Raw genomic sequence first — 20,499 nt, 5'->3', positions numbered from 1 at the left:
ATGGGATATCATCAAACATGTGCGCTGGATACCGCATGATGCCGGCGCCTGGAACATTGCTCTGCGCATGCATCTAGAGGTTGTAGTGCTCCTGCTAGTTTCCTTTCACACAATTGCCATTGCCCTTAATGCAGTGTGCATGCGTGTGCCCCTCACAGACACAATTGTCCATATTTACTAAAACCAGTGCAGTGTGCAAGAAAAGGGAGGGAGAGGCTGAGGGAAAGGTTTCTCCCTGGGGCAACCCCTGAGGTATTCCTACTGATGGGGGATGGGGAGCCCGTGATGGTGAACAGCCTGATCCAGGGATCACATGGAGGCAGGTTGGTGCAAATTAACTTACAGTTCTTTATTGGAACAGCAGGCAATGGCCTTGAACATCAGCAGAACTTCAGCTGGCAGGAGAGAGCTGGTCGGAGTGCAGGTCTGCAGGAAGATGTGCTCACAGCATAGTTAGTAGCTTCAGGCTGGGCTAATAGAGATAAATCTGGCTCCAGATGGTGGACCTCTGCTCTGGGCTTTAGTTTCCTGACTGCCCGTGGTGTCAGGCAGCTGTTTCTGCAGCGCAGGCATGTGCTGCACTCTCCTCTGAGTCTGGACTTGTCAGACCATGTGCTCCCACCCACAAGGGCTTTTATAAACTCCCCTTTATGAGTTGGCGGCACTTGTCCAACCAGCTCGCTCTTTCCTTATAGTAAGTACAGAGCACACTATTGGATAGACCAATTTATCTTTTAACTCCTGCTTGTTAGTGCACAAATTTATTTATTCCCAAAATGTAATCAGGGACAACAGGCAGGAGAGTGACCCCCAGGGCCTGGAAAACCAGACAATGGCTTCCCCCCAAGACAATCAGAAACGCACAATAAGGGGTAGGAAACGTTCAGAGACAGAATATAGGAGCAGAATCGCGGGGAATAACACAGCAGGATAGACAGTGGGGTCAGCAATAGATGAATGGGGGGAGTCTGCCCCAGGGGTATCATTACCCGACCCTCGCGATAGGGGGCTTCTACAGCAGTAGTAAATCTGTGAATCCGGCCCGGACAATCATCCATCACATGGCGGCCATTGTCAGCCTTCGAGCCTCGCACCAGGTCCATCCTCTGGCCTTCAAAGGATTGTTTTCCCTCCAGTTTTTGAGGTGTTGCTGATTCCCTGCCGCCTCTTGTTACAGCAGGTAATGAGGTATTGTGGGTAGGCCTGTGTGTCATTAAAGATAACAAAGATCGCAGGACTCTGAAGATTATCCACTAAGCTGTCGTATCGCTGCGGGGCCTCTCCCATGCTATTCGGCAGAATAGGAGGAGTTCTCATATCTTCTTTACCAAGAGTGAAGTCTCCAATAAGGACCTGGGCAACCAAAATGTACTTCTTTCCATTACTGGATGGGGGTGAATACTTGTCCCTTGCAGAGATTGTAGCCTCCACAGCAAAATACACACCATGTCCATAAAGAGTGGCTGATGGAAGAGAGAAACCAGTCAGAAGATGATCCAGACCCTGTGGTCCAGGTATTACTCCACACATAGTATATGCTGGAGGGTGTAACAGAGTGGGGGACAAGGGCCAAACAACTCAAGAAGATAAAGATGGAAGAGTGGGAAACAATGGAGAAGATAAAGGAAGAAAAGTGGGAAACAATGGAGAAGATAAAGGAAGAAAGGTGGCAAACAATGGATGACAAGGGCAACAAAAATGAAGAAGAGTCCAACTCAAAGAAGAAGATGAAACAATGAAGAACAAGTAAGAAACAATAGGGAAGATAAAGGAGGAAAAGGCCGGCACAAACGAGGAAGCGGATGAAGGAGGATGAGGTAGAGGGTTACACAATGGAGAGGATAAAGGAGGACAAAACAATGTAGAGGCAGAAAAACAAGTTAAAAGATCATGAGGACTTGTGCAGGAGGCGAAGGACACATCAGAATGATTGGAGGACACCATGAGGTCCAGGTATTAATCCACAACGGGGGAGGGTGGAACATAGGGAGAGACTATGAAGAGTGAGGAGTGTACGAGGAGAAGATAAAGGAGGATGAGGGAGAGACTATGAAGAGTAAGGAGTGTACAAGGAGAAGATAAAGGAGGATGAGGGAGAGACTATGAAGAGTGAGGAATGTACGAGGAGAAGAAAAAGGAGGATGAGAGAGAGACTATGAAGAGTGAGGAGTGTACGAGGAGAAGATAAAGGAGGATGAGGGAGAGACTATGAAGAGTGAGGAGTGTACGAGGAGAAGATAAAGGAGTAAGAGGGAGAGACTATGAAGAGTGAGGAGTGTACGAAGAGAAGATAAAGGAGTAAGAGGGAGAGACTATGAAGAGTGAGGAGTGTACGAGGAGAAGATAAAGGAGGATGAGGGAGAGACTATGAAGAGTGAGGAGTGTACGAGGAGAAGATAAAGGAGTAAGAGGGAGAGACTATGAAGAGTGAGGAGTGTACGAGTAGAAGATAAAGGAGTAAGAGGGAGAGACTATGAGGAGTGAGGAGTGTACGATGATAAGATAAAGGAGTAAGAGGGAGAGACTATGAGGAGTGAGGAGTGTACGAGGAGAAGATAAAGGAGTAAGAGGGAGAGACTATGAAGAGTGAGGAGAGTACGAGGAGAAGATAAAGGAGTAAGAGGGAGAGACTATGAGGAGTGAGGAGTGTACGAGGAGAAGATAAAGGAGTGAGAGACTATGAAGAGTTAGGAGTGTACGAGGAGTGAGGAGTGTAGGAGGAGAAGATAAAGGAGTAAGAGGGAGAGACTATGAAGAGTGAGGAGAGTACGAGGAGAAGATAAAGGAGTGAGAGTGAGAGACTATGAAGAGTAAGGAGTGTACGAAGAGAAGATAACGGAGTGAGAGTGAGAGACTATGAAGAGTGAGGAGTGTACGAGGAGTGAGGAGTGTAGGAGGAGAAGATAAAGGAGTAAGAGGGAGAGAATATGAAGAGTGAGGAGTGTACGAAGAGAAGATAACGGAGTGAGAGTGAGAGACTATGAAGAGTGAGGAGTGTACGAGGAGTGAGGAGTGTAGGAGGAGAAGATAAAGGAGTAAGAGGGAGAGACTATGAAGAGTGAGGAGCGTACGAGGAGAAGATAAAGGAGTAAGAGGGAGAGACTATGAAGAGTGAGGAGTGTACGAGGAGTGAGGAGTGTAGGAGGAGAAGATAAAGGAGTAAGAGGGAGAGACTATGAAGAGTGAGGAGTGTACGAGGAGAAGATAAAGGAGTGAGAGACTATGAAGAGTTAGGAGTGTACGAGGAGTGAGGAGTGTAGGAGGAGAAGATAAAGGAGTAAGAGGGAGAGACTATGAAGAGTGAGGAGAGTACGAGGAGAAGATAAAGGAGTGAGAGTGAGAGACTATGAAGAGTGAGGAGTGTACGAAGAGAAGATAACGGAGTGAGAGTGAGAGACTATGAAGAGTGAGGAGTGTACGAGGAGTGAGGAGTGTAGGAGGAGAAGATAAAGGAGTAAGAGGGAGAGACTATGAAGAGTGAGGAGTGTACGAGGAGAAGATAAAGGAGGATGTGAGAAAGACAATGAAGAGTGAGGAGTGTACGAGGAGAAGATAAAGGAGTAAGAGGGAGAGACTATGAAGATTGAGGAGTGTACGAGGAGAAGATAAAGGAGGAAGAGGGAGAGACTATGAAGAGTGAGGAGTGTACGAGAAGAAGATAAAGGAGTAAGAGGGAGAGACTATGAAGATTGAGGAGTGTACGAGGAGAAGATAAAAGAGGAAGAGGGAGAGACTATGAAGAGTGAGGAGTGTACGAGGAGAAGATAAAGGAGTAAGAGGGAGAGGCTATGAAGAATGAGGAGTGTACGAGAAGAAGATAAAGGAGTAAGAGGGAGAGACTATGAAGAGTGAGGAGTGTACGAGGAGAAGATAAAGGAGGATGAGGGAGAGACTATGAAGAGTGAGGAGTGTACGAGGAGAAGATAAGGGAGTAAGAGGGAGAGACTATGAAGAGTGAGGAGTGTACGAGTAGAAGATAAAGGAGTAAGAGGGAGAGACTATGAGGAGTGAGGAGTGTACGATGATAAGATAAAGGAGTAAGAGGGAGAGACTATGAGGAGTGAGGAGTGTACGAGGAGAAGATAAAGGAGTAAGAGGGAGAGACTATGAAGAGTGAGGAGAGTACGAGGAGAAGATAAAGGAGTAAGAGGGAGAGACTATGAAGAGTGAGGAGAGTACGAGGAGAAGATAAAGGAGTAAGAGGGAGAGACTATGAGGAGTGAGGAGTGTAAGAGGAGAAGATAAAGGAGTGAGAGACTATGAAGAGTTAGGAGTGTACGAGGAGTGAGGAGTGTACGAGGAGAAGATAAAGGAGTAAGAGGGAGAGACTATGAAGAGTGAGGAGAGTACGAGGAGAAGATAAAGGAGTGAGAGTGAGAGACTATGAAGAGTAAGGAGTGTACGAAGAGAAGATAACGGAGTGAGAGTGAGAGACTATGAAGAGTGAGGAGTGTACGAGGAGTGAGGAGTGTAGGAGGAGAAGATAAAGGAGTAAGAGGGAGAGACTATGAAGATTGAGGAGTGTACGAGGAGAAGATAAAGGAGGAAGAGGGAGAGACTATGAAGAGTGAGGAGTGTACGAGAAGAAGATAAAGGAGTAAGAGGGAGAGACTATGAAGATTGAGGAGTGTACGAGGAGAAGATAAAAGAGGAAGAGGGAGAGACTATGAAGAGTGAGGAGTGTACGAGGAGAAGATAAAGGAGTAAGAGGGAGAGGCTATGAAGAATGAGGAGTGTACGAGAAGAAGATAAAGGAGTAAGAGGGAGAGACTATGAAGAGTGAGGAGTGTACGAGGAGAAGATAAAGGAGGATGAGGGAGAGACTATGAAGAGTGAGGAGTGTACGAGGAGAAGATAAAGGAGTAAGAGGGAGAGACTATGAAGAGTGAGGAGTGTACGAGTAGAAGATAAAGGAGTAAGAGGGAGAGACTATGAGGAGTGAGGAGTGTACGATGATAAGATAAAGGAGTAAGAGGGAGAGACTATGAGGAGTGAGGAGTGTACGAGGAGAAGATAAAGGAGTAAGAGGGAGAGACTATGAAGAGTGAGGAGAGTACGAGGAGAAGATAAAGGAGTAAGAGGGAGAGACTATGAGGAGTGAGGAGTGTACGAGGAGAAGATAAAGGAGTGAGAGACTATGAAGAGTTAGGAGTGTACGAGGAGTGAGGAGTGTACGAGGAGAAGATAAAGGAGTAGGAGGGAGAGACTATGAAGAGTGAGGAGTGTACGAAGAGAAGATAACGGAGTGAGAGTGAGAGACTATGAAGAGTGAGGAGTGTACGAGGAGTGAGGAGTGTAGGAGGAGAAGATAAAGGAGTAAGAGGGAGAGAATATGAAGAGTGAGGAGTGTACGAAGAGAAGATAACGGAGTGAGAGTGAGAGACTATGAAGAGTGAGGAGTGTACGAGGAGTGAGGAGTGTAGGAGGAGAAGATAAAGGAGTAAGAGGGAGAGACTATGAAGAGTGAGGAGCGTACGAGGAGAAGATAAAGGAGTAAGAGGGAGAGACTATGAAGAGTGAGGAGTGTACGAGGAGTGAGGAGTGTAGGAGGAGAAGATAAAGGAGTAAGAGGGAGAGACTATGAAGAGTGAGGAGTGTACGAGGAGAAGATAAAGGAGTAAGAGGGAGAGACTATGAAGAATGAGAAGTGTACGAAGAGAAGATAAAGGAGTAAGAGGGAGAGACTATGAAGAGTGAGGAGTGTACGAGGAGAAGATAAAGGAGTGAGAGACTATGAAGAGTTAGGAGTGTACGAGGAGTGAGGAGTGTAGGAGGAGAAGATAAAGGAGTAAGAGGGAGAGACTATGAAGAGTGAGGAGAGTACGAGGAGAAGATAAAGGAGTGAGAGTGAGAGACTATGAAGAGTGAGGAGTGTACGAAGAGAAGATAACGGAGTGAGAGTGAGAGACTATGAAGAGTGAGGAGTGTACGAGGAGTGAGGAGTGTAGGAGGAGAAGATAAAGGAGTAAGAGGGAGAGACTATGAAGAGTGAGGAGTGTACGAGGAGAAGATAAAGGAGGATGTGAGAAAGACTATGAAGAGTGAGGAGTGTACGAGGAGAAGATAAAGGAGTAAGAGGGAGAGACTATGAAGATTGAGGAGTGTACGAGGAGAAGATAAAGGAGGAAGAGGGAGAGACTATGAAGAGTGAGGAGTGTACGAGAAGAAGATAAAGGAGTAAGAGGGAGAGGCTATGAAGATTGAGGAGTGTACGAGGAGAAGATAAAAGAGGAAGAGGGAGAGACTATGAAGAGTGAGGAGTGTACGAGGAGAAGATAAAGGAGTAAGAGGGAGAGGCTATGAAGAATGAGGAGTGTACGAGAAGAAGATAAAGGAGTAAGAGGGAGAGACTATGAAGAGTGAGGAGTGTACGAGGAGAAGATAAAGGAGTAAGAGGGAGAGGCTATGAAGAATGAGGAGTGTACGAGAAGAAGATAAAGGAGTAAGAGGGAGAGACTATGAAGAGTGAGGAGTGTACGTGGAGAAGATAAAGGAGTAAGAGGGAGAGACTATGAAGAGTGAGGAGTGTACGAGGAGAAGATAAAGGAGTGAGAGTGAGAGACTATGAAGAGTAAGGAGTGTACGAGGAGAAGATAAAGGAGTGAGAGTGAGAGACTATGAAGAGTGAGGAGTGTACGAAGAGAAGATAAAGGAGTAAGAGGGAGAGACTATGAAGAGTGAGGAGTGTACGAGGAGAAGATAAAGGAGTAAGAGGGAGAGGCTATGAAGAATGAGGAGTGTACGAGAAGAAGATAAAGGAGTAAGAGGGAGAGACTATGAAGAGTGAGGAGTGTACGTGGAGAAGATAAAGGAGTAAGAGGGAGAGACTATGAAGAGTGAGGAGTGTACGAGGAGAAGATAAAGGAGTGAGAGTGAGAGACTATGAAGAGTAAGGAGTGTACGAGGAGAAGATAAAGGAGTGAGAGTGAGAGACTATGAAGAGTGAGGAGTGTACGAAGAGAAGATAAAGGAGTAAGAGGGAGAGACTATGAAGAGTGAGGAGTGTACGAGGAGAAGATAAAGGAGTAAGAGGGAGAGACTATGAAGAGTGAGGAGTGTACGAGGAGAAGATAAAGGAGTGAGAGACTATGAAGAGTTAGGAGTGTACGAGGAGTGAGGAGTGTAGGAGGAGAAGATAAAGGAGTGAGAGACTATGAAGAGTTAGGAGTGTACGAGGAGTGAGGAGTGTACGAGAAGAAGATAAAGGAGTAAGAGGGAGAGACTATGAAGAGTGAGGAGTGTACGAGGAGAAGATAAAGGAGTAAGAGGGAGAGGCTATGAAGAATGAGGAGTGTACGAGAAGAAGATAAAGGAGTAAGAGGGAGAGACTATGAAGAGTGAGGAGTGTACGTGGAGAAGATAAAGGAGTAAGAGGGAGAGACTATGAAGAGTGAGGAGTGTACGAGGAGAAGATAAAGGAGTGAGAGTGAGAGACTATGAAGAGTAAGGAGTGTACGAGGAGAAGATAAAGGAGTGAGAGTGAGAGACTATGAAGAGTGAGGAGTGTACGAAGAGAAGATAAAGGAGTAAGAGGGAGAGACTATGAAGAGTGAGGAGTGTACGAGGAGAAGATAAAGGAGTAAGAGGGAGAGGCTATGAAGAATGAGGAGTGTACGAGAAGAAGATAAAGGAGTAAGAGGGAGAGACTATGAAGAGTGAGGAGTGTACGTGGAGAAGATAAAGGAGTAAGAGGGAGAGACTATGAAGAGTGAGGAGTGTACGAGGAGAAGATAAAGGAGTGAGAGTGAGAGACTATGAAGAGTAAGGAGTGTACGAGGAGAAGATAAAGGAGTGAGAGTGAGAGACTATGAAGAGTGAGGAGTGTACGAAGAGAAGATAAAGGAGTAAGAGGGAGAGACTATGAAGAGTGAGGAGTGTACGAGGAGAAGATAAAGGAGTAAGAGGGAGAGACTATGAAGAGTGAGGAGTGTACGAGGAGAAGATAAAGGAGTGAGAGACTATGAAGAGTTAGGAGTGTACGAGGAGTGAGGAGTGTAGGAGGAGAAGATAAAGGAGTAAGAGGGAGAGACTATGAAGAGTGAGGAGAGTACGAGGAGAAGATAAAGGAGTGAGAGTGAGAGACTATGAAGAGTGAGGAGTGTACGAAGAGAAGATAACGGAGTGAGAGTGAGAGACTATGAAGAGTGAGGAGTGTACGAGGAGTGAGGAGTGTAGGAGGAGAAGATAAAGGAGTAAGAGGGAGAGAATATGAAGAGTGAGGAGTGTACGAAGAGAAGATAACGGAGTGAGAGTGAGAGACTGAAGAGTGAGGAGTGTACGAGGAGAAGATAAAGGAGTAAGAGGGAGAGACTATGAAGAGTGAGGAGTGTACGAGGAGAAGATAAAGGAGTGAGAGACTATGAAGAGTTAGGAGTGTACGAGGAGTGAGGAGTGTAGGAGGAGAAGATAAAGGAGTAAGAGGGAGAGACTATGAAGAGTGAGGAGAGTACGAGGAGAAGATAAAGGAGTGAGAGTGAGAGACTATGAAGAGTGAGGAGTGTACGAAGAGAAGATAACGGAGTGAGAATGAGAGACTATGAAGAGTGAGGAGTGTACGAGGAGTGAGGAGTGTAGGAGGAGAAGATAAAGGAGTAAGAGGGAGAGAATATGAAGAGTGAGGAGTGTACGAAGAGAAGATAACGGAGTGAGAGTGAGAGACTATGAAGAGTGAGGAGTGTACGAGGAGAAGATAAAGGAGTAAGAGGGAGAGACTATGAAGAGTGAGGAGCGTAAGAGGAGAATATAAAGGAGTAAGAGGGAGAGACTATGAAGAGTGAGGAGTGTACGAGGAGTGAGGAGTGTAGGAGGAGAAGATAAAGGAGTAAGAGGGAGAGACTATGAAGAGTGAGGAGTGTACGAAGAGAAGATAAAGGAGGATGAGAGAGAGACTATGAAGAATGAGGAGTGTACGAGGAGAAGATAAAGGAGTAAGAGGGAGAGACTATGAAGTGTGAGGAGTGTACGAAGAGAAGATAAAGGAGGATGAGAGAGAGACTATGAAGAATGAGGAGTGTACGAGGAGAAGATAAAGGAGTAAGAGGGAGAGACTATGAAGAGTGAGGAGTGTACGAGGAGAAGGTAAAGGAGTAAGAGGGAGAGACTATGAAGAGTGAGGAGTGTACAAGGAGTGAGGAGTGTAGGAGGAGAAGATAAAGGAGTAAGAGGGAGAGACTATGAAGAGTGAGGAGTGTACGAGGAGAAGATAAAGGAGTAAGAGTGAGAGACTATGAAGAGTGAGGAGTGTACGAGGAGAAGATAAAGGAGTAAGAGTGAGAGACTATGAAGAGTGAGGAGTGTACGAGGAGAAGATAAAGGAGTAAGAGGGAGAGACTATGAAGAGTGAGGAGTGTACGAGGAGAAGATAAAGGAGAAAGAGGGAGAGACTATGAGGAGTGAGGAGTGTACGAGGATAAGATAAAGGAGTAAGAGGGAGAGACTATGAGGAGTGAGGAGTGTACGAGGAGAAGATAAAGGAGTAAGAGGGAGAGACTATGAGGAGTGAGGAGTGTACGAGGAGAAGATAAAGGAGTAAGAGGGAGAGACTATGAAGAGTGAGGAGTGTACGAGGAGAAGATAAAGGAGTGAGAGTGAGAGAACATGAAGAGTGAGGAGTGTACGAGGAGAAGATAAAGGAGGATGAGGGAGAGACTATGAAGAGTGAGGAGTGTACAAGGAGAAGATAAAGGAGGATGAGGGAGAGACTATGAAGAGTGAGGAGTGTACGAGAAGAAGATAAAGGAGTAAGAGGGAGAGACTATGAAGAGTGAGGAGTGCACGAGGAGAAGATAAAGGAGTAAGAGGGAGTGACTATGAAGAGTGAGGAGTGCACGAGGAGAAGATAAAGGAGTAAGAGGGAGAGACTATGAAGAGTGAGGAGTGTACGAGGAGAAGATAAAGGAGGATGAGGGAGAGACTATGAAGAGTGAGGAGTGTACAAGGAGAAGATAAAGGAGGAAGAGGGAGAGAATATGAAGAGTGAGGAGTGTACGAAGAGAAGATAACGGAGTGAGAGTGAGAGACTATGAAGAGTGAGGAGTGTACAAGGAGTGAGGAGTGTAGGAGGAGAAGATAAAGGAGTAAGAGGGAGAGACTATGAAGAGTGAGGAGTGTACGAGGAGAAGATAAAGGAGGATGAGGGAGAGACTATGAAGAGTGAGGAGTGTACGAGGAGAAGATAAAGGAGTGAGAGTGAGAGACTATGAAGAGTGAGGAGAGTACGAGGAGAAGATAAAGGAGGATGAGGGAGAGACTATGAAGAATGAGGAGTGTACGAGGAGAAGATAAAGGAGTGAGAGTGAGAGACTATGAGGAGTGAGGAGTGTACGAGGATAAGATAAAGGAGTAAGAGGGAGAGACTATGAGGAGTGAGGAGTGTACGAGGAGAAGATAAAGGAGTGAGAGTGAGAGACTATGAAGAGTGAGGATTGTACGAGGAGAAGATAAAGGAGTAAGAGGGAGAGACTATGAAGAGTGAGGAGTGTACGAAGAGAAGATAAAGGAGTAAGAGGGAGAGACTATGAAGAGTGAGGAGTGTACGAGGAGAAGATAAAGGAGTAAGAGGGAGAGACTATGAAGAGTGAGGAGTGTACGAGGAGAAGATAAAGGAGTAAGAGGGAGAGATTATGAAGAGTGAGGAGTGTACGAGGAGAAGATAAAGGAGTAAGAGGGAGTGACTATGAAGAGTGAGGAGTGTACGAGGAGAAGATAAAGGAGTAAGAGGGAGAGACTATGAAGAGTGAGGAGTGTACGAGGAGAAGATAAAGGAGTAAGAGGGAGAGACTATGAAGAGTGAGGAGTGTACGAGGAGAAGATAAAGCAGGAAGAGGGAGAGACTATGAAGAGTGAGGAGTGTACGAGGAGAAGATAAAGGAGTAAGAGGGAGAGACTATGAAGAGTGAGGAGTGTACGAGGAGAAGATAAAGGAGTGAGAGTGAGAGAACATGAAGAGTGAGGAGTGTACGAGGAGAAGATAAAGGAGGATGAGGGAGAGACTATGAAGAGTGAGGAGTGTACGAGGAGAAGATAAAGGAGGATGAGGGAGAGAATATGAAGAGTGAGGAGTGTACGAGGAGAAGATAAAGGAGGATGAGGGAGAGACTATGAGGAGTGAGGAGTGTAGGAGGAGAAGATAAAGGAGTAAGAGGGAGCGTCTATGAAGAGTGAGGAGTGTACGAGGAGAAGATAAAGGAGTGAGAGTGAGAGACTATGAAGAGTGAGGCGTGTACGAGGAGAAGATAACGGAGTAAGAGGGAGAGACTATGAGGAGTGAGGAGTGTACGACGATAAGATAAAGGAGTAAGAGGGAGAGACTATGAGGAGTGAGGAGTGTACGAGGAGAAGATAAAGGAGTAAGAGGGAGAGACTATGAAGAGTGAGGAGTGTACGAGGAGAAGATAAAGAAGGATGAGGGAGAGACTATGAAGAGTGAGGAGTGTACGAGGAGAAGATAAAGGAGTGAGAGTGAGAGAATATGAAGAGTGAGGAGTGTACGAGGACAAGATAAAGGAGTGAGAGTGAGAGAATATGAAGAGTGAGGAGTGTACGAGGAGAAGATAATGGAGTAAGAGGGAGTGACTATGAAGAGTGAGGAGTGTACGAGGAGAAGATAAAGGAGTAAGAGTGAGAGAATATGAAGAGTGAGGAGTGTACGAGGACAAGATAAAGGAGTAAGAGGGAGAGACTATGAAGAGTGAGGAGTGTACGAGGAGAAGATAAAGGAGTAAGAGTGAGAGAATATGAAGAGTGAGGAGTGTACGAGGACAAGATAAAGGAGTAAGAGGGAGCGTCTATGAAGAGTGAGGAGTGTACGAGGAGAAGATAAAGGAGGATGAGGGAGAGACTATGAAGAGTGAGGAGTGTACGAGGAGAAGATAAAGGAGTAAGAGGGAGAGACTATGAAGAGTGAGGAGTGTACGAGGAGAAGATAATGGAGTAAGAGGGAGCGTCTATGAAGAGTGAGGAGTGTACGAGGAGAAGATAAAGGAGGATGAGGGAGAGACTATGAAGAGTGAGGAGTGTACGAGGAGAAGATAAAGGAGTGAGAGTGAGAGACTATGAAGAGTGAGGCGTGTACGAGGAGAAGATAAAGGAGTAAGAGGGAGAGACTATGAGGAGTGAGGAGTGTACGATGATAAGATAAAGGAGTAAGAGGGAGAGACTATGAGGAGTGAGGAGTGTACGAGGAGAAGATAAAGGAGTAAGAGGGAGAGACTATGAAGAGTGAGGAGTGTACGAGGAGAAGATAAAGAAGGATGAGGGAGAGACTATGAAGAGTGAGGAGTGTACGAGGAGAAGATAAAGAAGGATGAGGGAGAGACTATGAAGAGTGAGGAGTGTACGAGGAGAAGATAAAGGAGTGAGAGTGAGAGACTATGAAGAGTGAGGAGTGTACGAGGAGAAGATAAAGGAGTGAGAGTGAGAGAATATGAAGAGTGAGGAGTGTACAAGGACAAGATAAAGGAGTGAGAGTGAGAGAATATGAAGAGTGAGGAGTGTACGAGGAGAAGATAAAGGAGTAAGAGGGAGTGACTATGAAGATTGAGGAGTGTACGAGGAGAAGATAAAGGAGTAAGAGTGAGAGAATATGAAGAGTGAGGAGTGTACGAGGACAAGATAAAGGAGTAAGAGGGAGAGACTATGAAGAGTGAGGAGTGTACGAGGAGAAGATAAAGGAGTAAGAGTGAGAGAATATGAAGAGTGAGGAGTGTACGAGGACAAGATAAAGGAGTAAGAGGGAGCGTCTATGAAGAGTGAGGAGTGTACGAGGAGAAGATAAAGGAGGATGAGGGAGAGACTATGAAGAGTAAGGAGTGTACGAGGAGAAGATAAAGGAGGATGAGGGAGAGACTATGAAGAGTGAGGAGTGTACGAGGAGAAGATAAAGGAGTAAGAGGGAGAGACTATGAAGAGTGAGGAGTGTACGAGGAGAAGATAAAGGAGTAAGAGGGAGCGTCTATGAAGAGTGAGGAGTGTACGAGGAGAAGATAAAGGAGGATGAGGGAGAGACTATGAAGAGTGAGGAGTGTACGAGTAGAAGATAAAGGAGTGAGAGTGAGAGACTATGAAGAGTGAGGCGTGTACGAGGAGAAGATAAAGGAGTAAGAGGGAGAGACTATGAGGAGTGAGGAGTGTACGATGATAAGATAAAGGAGTAAGAGGGAGAGACTATGAGGAGTGAGGAGTGTACGAGGAGAAGATAAAGGAGTAAGAGGGAGAGACTATGAAGAGTGAGGAGTGTACGAGGAGAAGATAAAGAAGGATGAGGGAGAGACTATGAAGAGTGAGGAGTGTACGAGGAGAAGATAAAGGAGTGAGAGTGAGAGAATATGAGGAGGAGTGTAGGAGGAGAAGATAAAGGAGTAAGAGGGAGAGACTATGAAGAGTGAGGAGTGTACGAGGAGAAGATAAAGGAGTAAGAGGGAGTGACTATGAAGAGTGAGGAGTGTACGAGAAGAAGATAAAGGAGTAAGAGGGAGAGACTATGAAGAGTGAGGAGAGTACGAGGAGAAGATAAAGGAGTAAGAGGGAGAGACTATGAAGTGTGAGGAGTGTACGAGGAGAAGATAAAGGAGTGAGAGTGAGAGAACATGAAGAGTGAGGAGTGTACGAGGAGAAGATAAAGGAGTAAGAGGGAGAGACTATGAAGAGTGAGGATTGTACGAGGAGAAGATAAAGGAGGATGAGGGAGAGACTAAGAAGAGTGAGAAGTGTACAAGGAGAAGATAAAGGAGGATGAGGGAGAGAATATGAAGAGTGAGGAGTGTACAAGGAGTGAGGAGTGTAGGAGGAGAAGATAAAGGAGTAAGAGGGAGAGACTATGAAGAGTGAGGAGTGTACAAGGAGTGAGGAGTGTAGGAGGAGAAGATAAAGGAGTAAGAGGGAGAGACTATGAAGAGTGAGGAGTGTACGAGGAGAAGATAAAGGAGTGAGAGTGAGAGACTATGAAGAGTGAGGAGTGTACAAGGAGTGAAGAGTGTAGGAGGAGATGATAAAGGAGTAAGAGGGAGAGACTATGAAGAGTGAGGAGTGTACGAGGAGAAGATAAAGGAGTAAGAGGGAGAGACTATGAAGAGTGAGGAGTGTACGAGGAGAAGATAAAGGAGTAAGAGGGAGAGACTATGAAGAGTGAGGAGTGTACAAGGAGAAGATAAAGGAGGATGAGGCAGAGACTATGAAGAGTGAGGAGAGTACGAGGAGAAGATAAAGGAGGATGAGGGAGAGACTATGAAGAGTGAGGAGAGTACGAGGAGAAGATAAAGGAGTAAGAGGGAGAGACTATGAAGAGTGAGGAGTGTACGAGGAGAAGATAAAGGAGTAAGAGGGAGAGACTATGAAGAATGAGAAGTGTACGAAGAGAAGATAAAGGAGTAAGAGGGAGAGACTATGAAGAGTGAGGAGTGTACGAGGAGAAGATAAAGGAGTGAGAGACTATGAAGAGTTAGGAGTGTACGAGGAGTGAGGAGTGTAGGAGGAGAAGATAAAGGAGTAAGAGGGAGAGACTATGAAGAGTGAGGAGTGTACGAGGAGAAGATAAAGGAGTGAGAGACTATGAAGAGTTAGGAGTGTACGAGGAGTGAGGAGTGTAGGAGGAGAAGATAAAGGAGTAAGAGGGAGAGACTATGAAGAGTGAGGAGAGTACCACGAGAAGATAAAGGAGTGAGAGTGAGAGACTATGAAGAGTGAGGAGAGTACGAGGAGAAGATAAAGGAGTAAGAGGGAGAGACTATGAAGAGTGAGGAGTGTACGAGGAGAAGATAAAGGAGTAAGAGGGAGAGACTATGAAGAATGAGAAGTGTACGAAGAGAAGATAAAGGAGTAAGAGGGAGAGACTATGAAGAGTGAGGAGTGTACGAGGAGAAGATAAAGGAGTGAGAGACTATGAAGAGTTAGGAGTGTACGAGGAGTGAGGAGTGTAGGAGGAGAAGATAAAGGAGTAAGAGGGAGAGACTATGAAGAGTGAGGAGTGTACGAGGAGAAGATAAAGGAGTGAGAGACTATGAAGAGTTAGGAGTGTACGAGGAGTGAGGAGTGTAGGAGGAGAAGATAAAGGAGTAAGAGGGAGAGACTATGAAGAGTGAGGAGAGTACCACGAGAAGATAAAGGAGTGAGAGTGAGAGACTATGAAGAGTGAGGAGTGTACGAAGAGAAGATAACGGAGTGAGAGTGAGAGACTATGAAGAGTGAGGAGTGTACGAGGAGTGAGGAGTGTAGGAGGAGAAGATAAAGGAGTAAGAGGGAGAGACTATGAAGAGTGAGGAGTGTACGAGGAGAAGATAAAGGAGGATGTGGGAAAGACTATGAAGAGTGAGGAGTGTACGAGGAGAAGATAAAGGTGTAAGAGGGAGAGACTATGAAGATTGAGGAGTGTACGAGCAGAAGATAAAGGAGGAAGAGGGAGAGACTATGAAGAGTGAGGAGTGTACGAGAAGAAGATAAAGGAGTAAGAGGGAGAGACTATGAAGATTGAGGAGTGTACGAGGAGAAGATAAAAGAGGAAGAGGGAGAGACTATGAAGAGTGAGTGTACGAGGAGAAGATAAAGGAGTAAGAGGGAGAGGCTATGAAGAATGAGGAGTGTACGAGAAGAAGATAAAGGAGTAAGAGGGAGAGACTATGAAGAGTGAGGAGTGTACGAGGAGAAGATAAAGGAGTAAGAGGGAGAGGCTATGAAGAATGAGGAGTGTACGAGAAGAAGATCAAGGAGTAAGAGGGAGAGACTATGAAGAGTGAGGAGTGTACGTGGAGAAGATAAAGGAGTAAGAGGGAGAGACTATGAAGAGTGAGGAGTGTACGAGGAGAAGATAAAGGAGTGAGAGTGAGAGACTATGAAGAGTAAGGAGTGTACGAGGAGAAGATAAAGGAGTGAGAGTGAGAGACTATGAAGAGTGAGGAGTGTACGAAGAGAAGATAAAGGAGTAAGAGGGAGAGACTATGAAGAGTGAGGAGTGTACGAGGAGAAGATAAAGGAGTAAGAGGGAGAGACTATGAAGAGTGAGGAGTGTACGAGGAGAAGATAAAGGAGTGAGAGACTATGAAGAGTTAGGAGTGTACGAGGAGTGAGGAGTGTAGGAGGAGAAGATAAAGGAGTAAGAGGGAGAGACTATGAAGAGTGAGGAGAGTACGAGGAGAAGATAAAGGAGTGAGAGTGAGAGACTATGAAGAGTGAGGAGTGTACGAAGAGAAGATAACGGAGTGAGAGTGAGAGACTATGAAGAGTGAGGAGTGTACGAGGAGTGAGGACTGTAGGAGGAGAAGATAAAGGAGTAAGAGGGAGAGAATATGAAGAGTGAGGAGTGTACGAAGAGAAGATAACGGAGTGAGAGTGAGAGACTATGAAGAGTGAGGAGTGTACGAGGAGAAGATAAAGGAGTAAGAGGGAGAGACTATGAAGAGTGAGGAGCGTACGAGGAGAAGATAAAGGAGTAAGAGGGAGAGACTATGAAGAGTGAGGAGTGTACGAGGAGTGAGGAGTGTAGGAGGAGAAGATAAAGGAGTAAGAGGGAGAGACTATGAAGAGTGAGGAGTGTACGAAGAGAAGATAAAGGAGGATGAGAGAGAGACTATGAAGAATGAGGAGTGTACGAGGAGAAGATAAAGGAGTAAGAGGGAGAGACTATGAAGAGTGAGGAGTGTACGAAGAGAAGATAAAGGAGGATGAGAGAGAGACTATGAAGAATGAGGAGTGTACGAGGAGAAGATAAAGGAGTAAGAGGGAGAGACTATGAAGAGTGAGGAGTGTACGAGGAGAAGGTAAAGGAGTAAGAGGGAGAGACTATGAAGAGTGAGGAGTGTACGAGGAGAAGATAAAGGAGTAAGAGTGAGAGACTATGAAGAGTGAGGAGTGTACGAGGAGAAGATAAAGGAGTAAGAGGGAGAGAATATGAAGAGTGAGGAGTGTACGAGGAGAAGATAAAGGAGGAAGAGGGAGAGACTATGAAGAGTGAGGAGTGTACGAGGAGAAGATAAAGGAGTAAGAGGGAGAGACTATGAGGAGTGAGGAGTGTACGAGGATAAGATAAAGGAGTAAGAGGGAGAGACTATGAGGAGTGAGGAGTGTACGAGGAGAAGATAAAGGAGTAAGAGGGAGAGACTATGAGGAGTGAGGAGTGTACGAGGAGAAGATAAAGGAGTAAGAGGGAGAGACTATGAAGAGTGAGGAGTGTACGAGGAGAAGATAAAGGAGTGAGAGTGAGAGAACATGAAGAGTGAGGAGTGTACGAGGAGAAGATAAAGGAGGATGAGGGAGAGACTATGAAGAGTGAGGAGTGTACGAGGAGAAGACAAAGGAGTAAGAGGGAGAGACTATGAAGAGTGAGGAGTGCACGAGGAGAAGATAAAGGAGTAAGAGGGAGTGACTATGAAGAGTGAGGGGTGCACGAGGAGAAGATAAAGGAGTAAGAGGGAGAGACTATGAAGAGTGAGGAGTGTATGAGGAGAAGATAAAGGAGGATGAGGGAGAGACTATGAAGAGTGAGGAGTGTACAAGGAGAAGATAAAGGAGGAAGAGGGAGAGAATATGAAGAGTGAGGAGTGTACAAGGAGTGAGGAGTGTAGGAGGAGAAGATAAAGGAGGATGAGGGAGAGACTATGAAGAGTGAGGCGTGTACGAGGAGAAGATAAAGGAGTGAGAGTGAGAGACTATGAGGAGTGAGGAGTGTACGAGGAGAAGATAAAGGAGTAAGAGGGAGAGACTATGAGGAGTGAGGAGTGTACGAGGATAAGATAAAGGAGTAAGAGGGAGAGACTATGAGGAGTGAGGAGTGTACGAAGAGAAGATAAAGGAGTGAGAGTGAGAGACTATGAAGAGTGAGGAGTGTACGAGGAGAAGATAAAGGAGTAAGAGGGAGAGACTATGAAGAGTGAGGAGTGTACGAAGAGAAGATAAAGGAGTAAGAGGGAGAGACTATGAAGAGTGAGGAGTGTACGAGGAGAAGATAAAGGAGTAAGAGGGAGAGACTATGAAGAGTGAGGAGTGTACGAGGAGAATATAAAGGAGTAAGAGGGAGAGACTATGAAGAGTGAGGAGTGTACGAGGAGAAGATAAAGGAGTAAGAGGGAGAGACTATGAAGAGTGAGGAGTGTACGAGGAGAAGATAAAGCAGGAAGAGGGAGAGACTATGAAGAGTGAGGAGTGTACGAGGAGAAGATAAAGGAGTAAGAGGGAGAGACTATGAAGAGTGAGGAGTGTACGAGGAGAAGATAAAGGAGTGAGAGAACATGAAGAGTGAGGAGTGTACGAGGAGAAGATAAAGGAGGATGAGGGAGAGACTATGAAGAGTGAGGAGTGTACGAGGAGAAGATAAAGGAGGATGAGGGAGAGACTATGAGGAGTGAGGAGTGTAGGAGGAGAAGATAATGGAGTAAGAGGGAGCGTCTATGAAGAGTGAGGAGTGTACGAGGAGAAGATAAAGGAGTGAGAGTGAGAGACTATGAAGAGTGAGGCGTGTACGAGGAGAAGATAAAGGAGTAAGAGGGAGAGACTATGAGGAGTGAGGAGTGTACGACGATAAGATAAAGGAGTAAGAGGGAGAGACTATGAGGAGTGAGCAGTGTACGAGGAGAAGATAAAGGAGTAAGAGGGAGAGACTATGAAGAGTGAGGAGTGTACGAGGAGAAGATAAAGAAGGATGAGGGAGAGACTATGAAGAGTGAGGAGTGTACGAGGAGAAGATAAAGGAGTGAGAGTGAGAGAATATGAAGAGTGAGGAGTGTACGAGGACAAGATAAAGGAGTGAGAGTGAGAGAATATGAAGAGTGAGGAGTGTACGAGGAGAAGATAAAGGAGTAAGAGTGAGAGAATATGAAGAGTGAGGAGTGTACGAGGACAAGATAAAGGAGTAAGAGGGAGCGTCTATGAAGAGTGAGGAGTGTACGAGGAGAAGATAAAGGAGGATGAGGGAGAGACTATGAAGAGTGAGGAGTGTACGAGGAGAAGATAAAGGAGTAAGAGGGAGAGACTATGAAGAGTGAGGAGTGTATGAGGAGAAGATAAAGGAGTAAGAGGGAGCGTCTATGAAGAGTGAGGAGTGTACGAGGAGAAGATAAAGGAGGATGAGGGAGAGACTATGAAGAGTGAGGAGTGTACGAGGAGAAGATAAAGGAGTGAGAGTGAGAGACTATGAAGAGTAAGGCGTGTACGAGGAGAAGATAAAGGAGTAAGAGGGAGAGACTATGAGGAGTGAGGAGTGTACGACGATAAGATAAAGGAGTAAGAGGGAGAGACTATGAGGAGTGAGGAGTGTACGAGGAGAAGATAAAGGAGTAAGAGGGAGAGACTATGAAGAGTGAGGAGTGTACGAGGAGAAGATAAAGAAGGATGAGGGAGAGACTATGAAGAGTGAGGAGTGTACGAGGAGAAGATAAAGGAGTGAGAGTGAGAGAATATGAGGAGTGAGGAGTGTAGGAGGAGAAGATAAAGGAGTAAGAGGGAGAGACTATGAAGAGTGAGGAGTGTACGAGAAGAAGATAAAGGAGTAAGAGGGAGAGACTATGAAGAGTGAGGAGAGTACGAGGAGAAGATAAAGGAGTAAGAGGGAGAGACTATGAAGAGTGAGGAGTGTACGAGGAGAAGATAAAGGAGTGAGAGTGAGAGAACATGAAGAGTGAGGAGTGTACGAGGAGAAGATAAAGGAGTAAGAGGGAGAGACTATGAAGAGTGAGGATTGTACGAGGAGAAGATAAAGGAGGATGAGGGAGAGACTATGAAGAGTGAGGAGTGTACAAGGAGAAGATAAAGGAGGATGAGGGAGAGAATATGAAGAGTGAGGAGTGTACAAGGAGTGAGGAGTGTAGGAGGAGAAGATAAAGGAGTAAGAGGGAGAGACTATGAAGAGTGAGGAGTGTACAAGGAGTGAGGAGTGTAGGAGGAGAAGATAAAGGAGTAAGAGGGAGAGACTATGAAGAGTGAGGAGTGTACGAGGAGAAGATAAAGGAGTGAGAGTGAGAGACTATGAAGAGTGAGGAGTGTACGAGGAGTGAAGAGTGTAGGAGGAGATGATAAAGGAGTAAGAGGGAGAGACTATGAGGAGTGAGGAGTGTACGAGGAGAAGATAAAGGAGTAAGAGGGAGAGACTATGAAGAGTGAGGAGTGTACGAGGAGAAGATAAAGAAGGATGAGGGAGAGACTATGAAGAGTGAGGAGTGTACGAGGAGAAGATAAAGGAGTGAGAGTGAGAGAATATGAGGAGTGAGGAGTGTAGGAGGAGAAGATAAAGGAGTAAGAGGGAGAGACTATGAAGAGTGAGGAGTGTACGAGGAGAAGATAAAGGAGTAAGAGGGAGTGACTATGAAGAGTGAGGAGTGTACGAGAAGAAGATAAAGGAGTAAGAGGGAGAGACTATGAAGAGTGAGGAGAGTACGAGGAGAAGATAAAGGAGTAAGAGGGAGAGACTATGAAGAGTGAGGAGTGTACGAGGAGAAGATAAAGGAGTGAGAGTGAGAGAACATGAAGAGTGAGGAGTGTACGAGGAGAAGATAAAGGAGTAAGAGGGAGAGACTATGA

The 20,499-nt window shown here is 45.6% G+C and overlaps 1 protein-coding gene across 1 annotated transcript in view; it reads right to left on the bottom strand.

Annotated features, from left to right (window-relative positions):
- Positions 1-324: 324 nt before the first annotated feature.
- PARP10 (poly(ADP-ribose) polymerase family member 10) overlaps positions 325-20,499 on the bottom strand; it is a 103,769-nt gene continuing 83,594 nt past the window's right edge. The window contains exon 10 of the mRNA XM_072131863.1: positions 325-1,463. Within this exon, the coding sequence (XP_071987964.1) occupies positions 1,114-1,463 (350 nt within the window). The 3' untranslated portion in view covers positions 325-1,113. The remainder of the gene's footprint in view (positions 1,464-20,499) is intronic.

Source organism: Engystomops pustulosus, unplaced genomic scaffold, assembly GCF_040894005.1.
Source record: "Engystomops pustulosus unplaced genomic scaffold, aEngPut4.maternal MAT_SCAFFOLD_157, whole genome shotgun sequence".
Taxonomy (NCBI): Eukaryota; Metazoa; Chordata; class Amphibia; order Anura; family Leptodactylidae; genus Engystomops; species Engystomops pustulosus.
The sequence above is the reverse complement of the archived record's forward strand: the minus strand, read 5'-3'. Positions and strand labels throughout refer to the sequence as shown.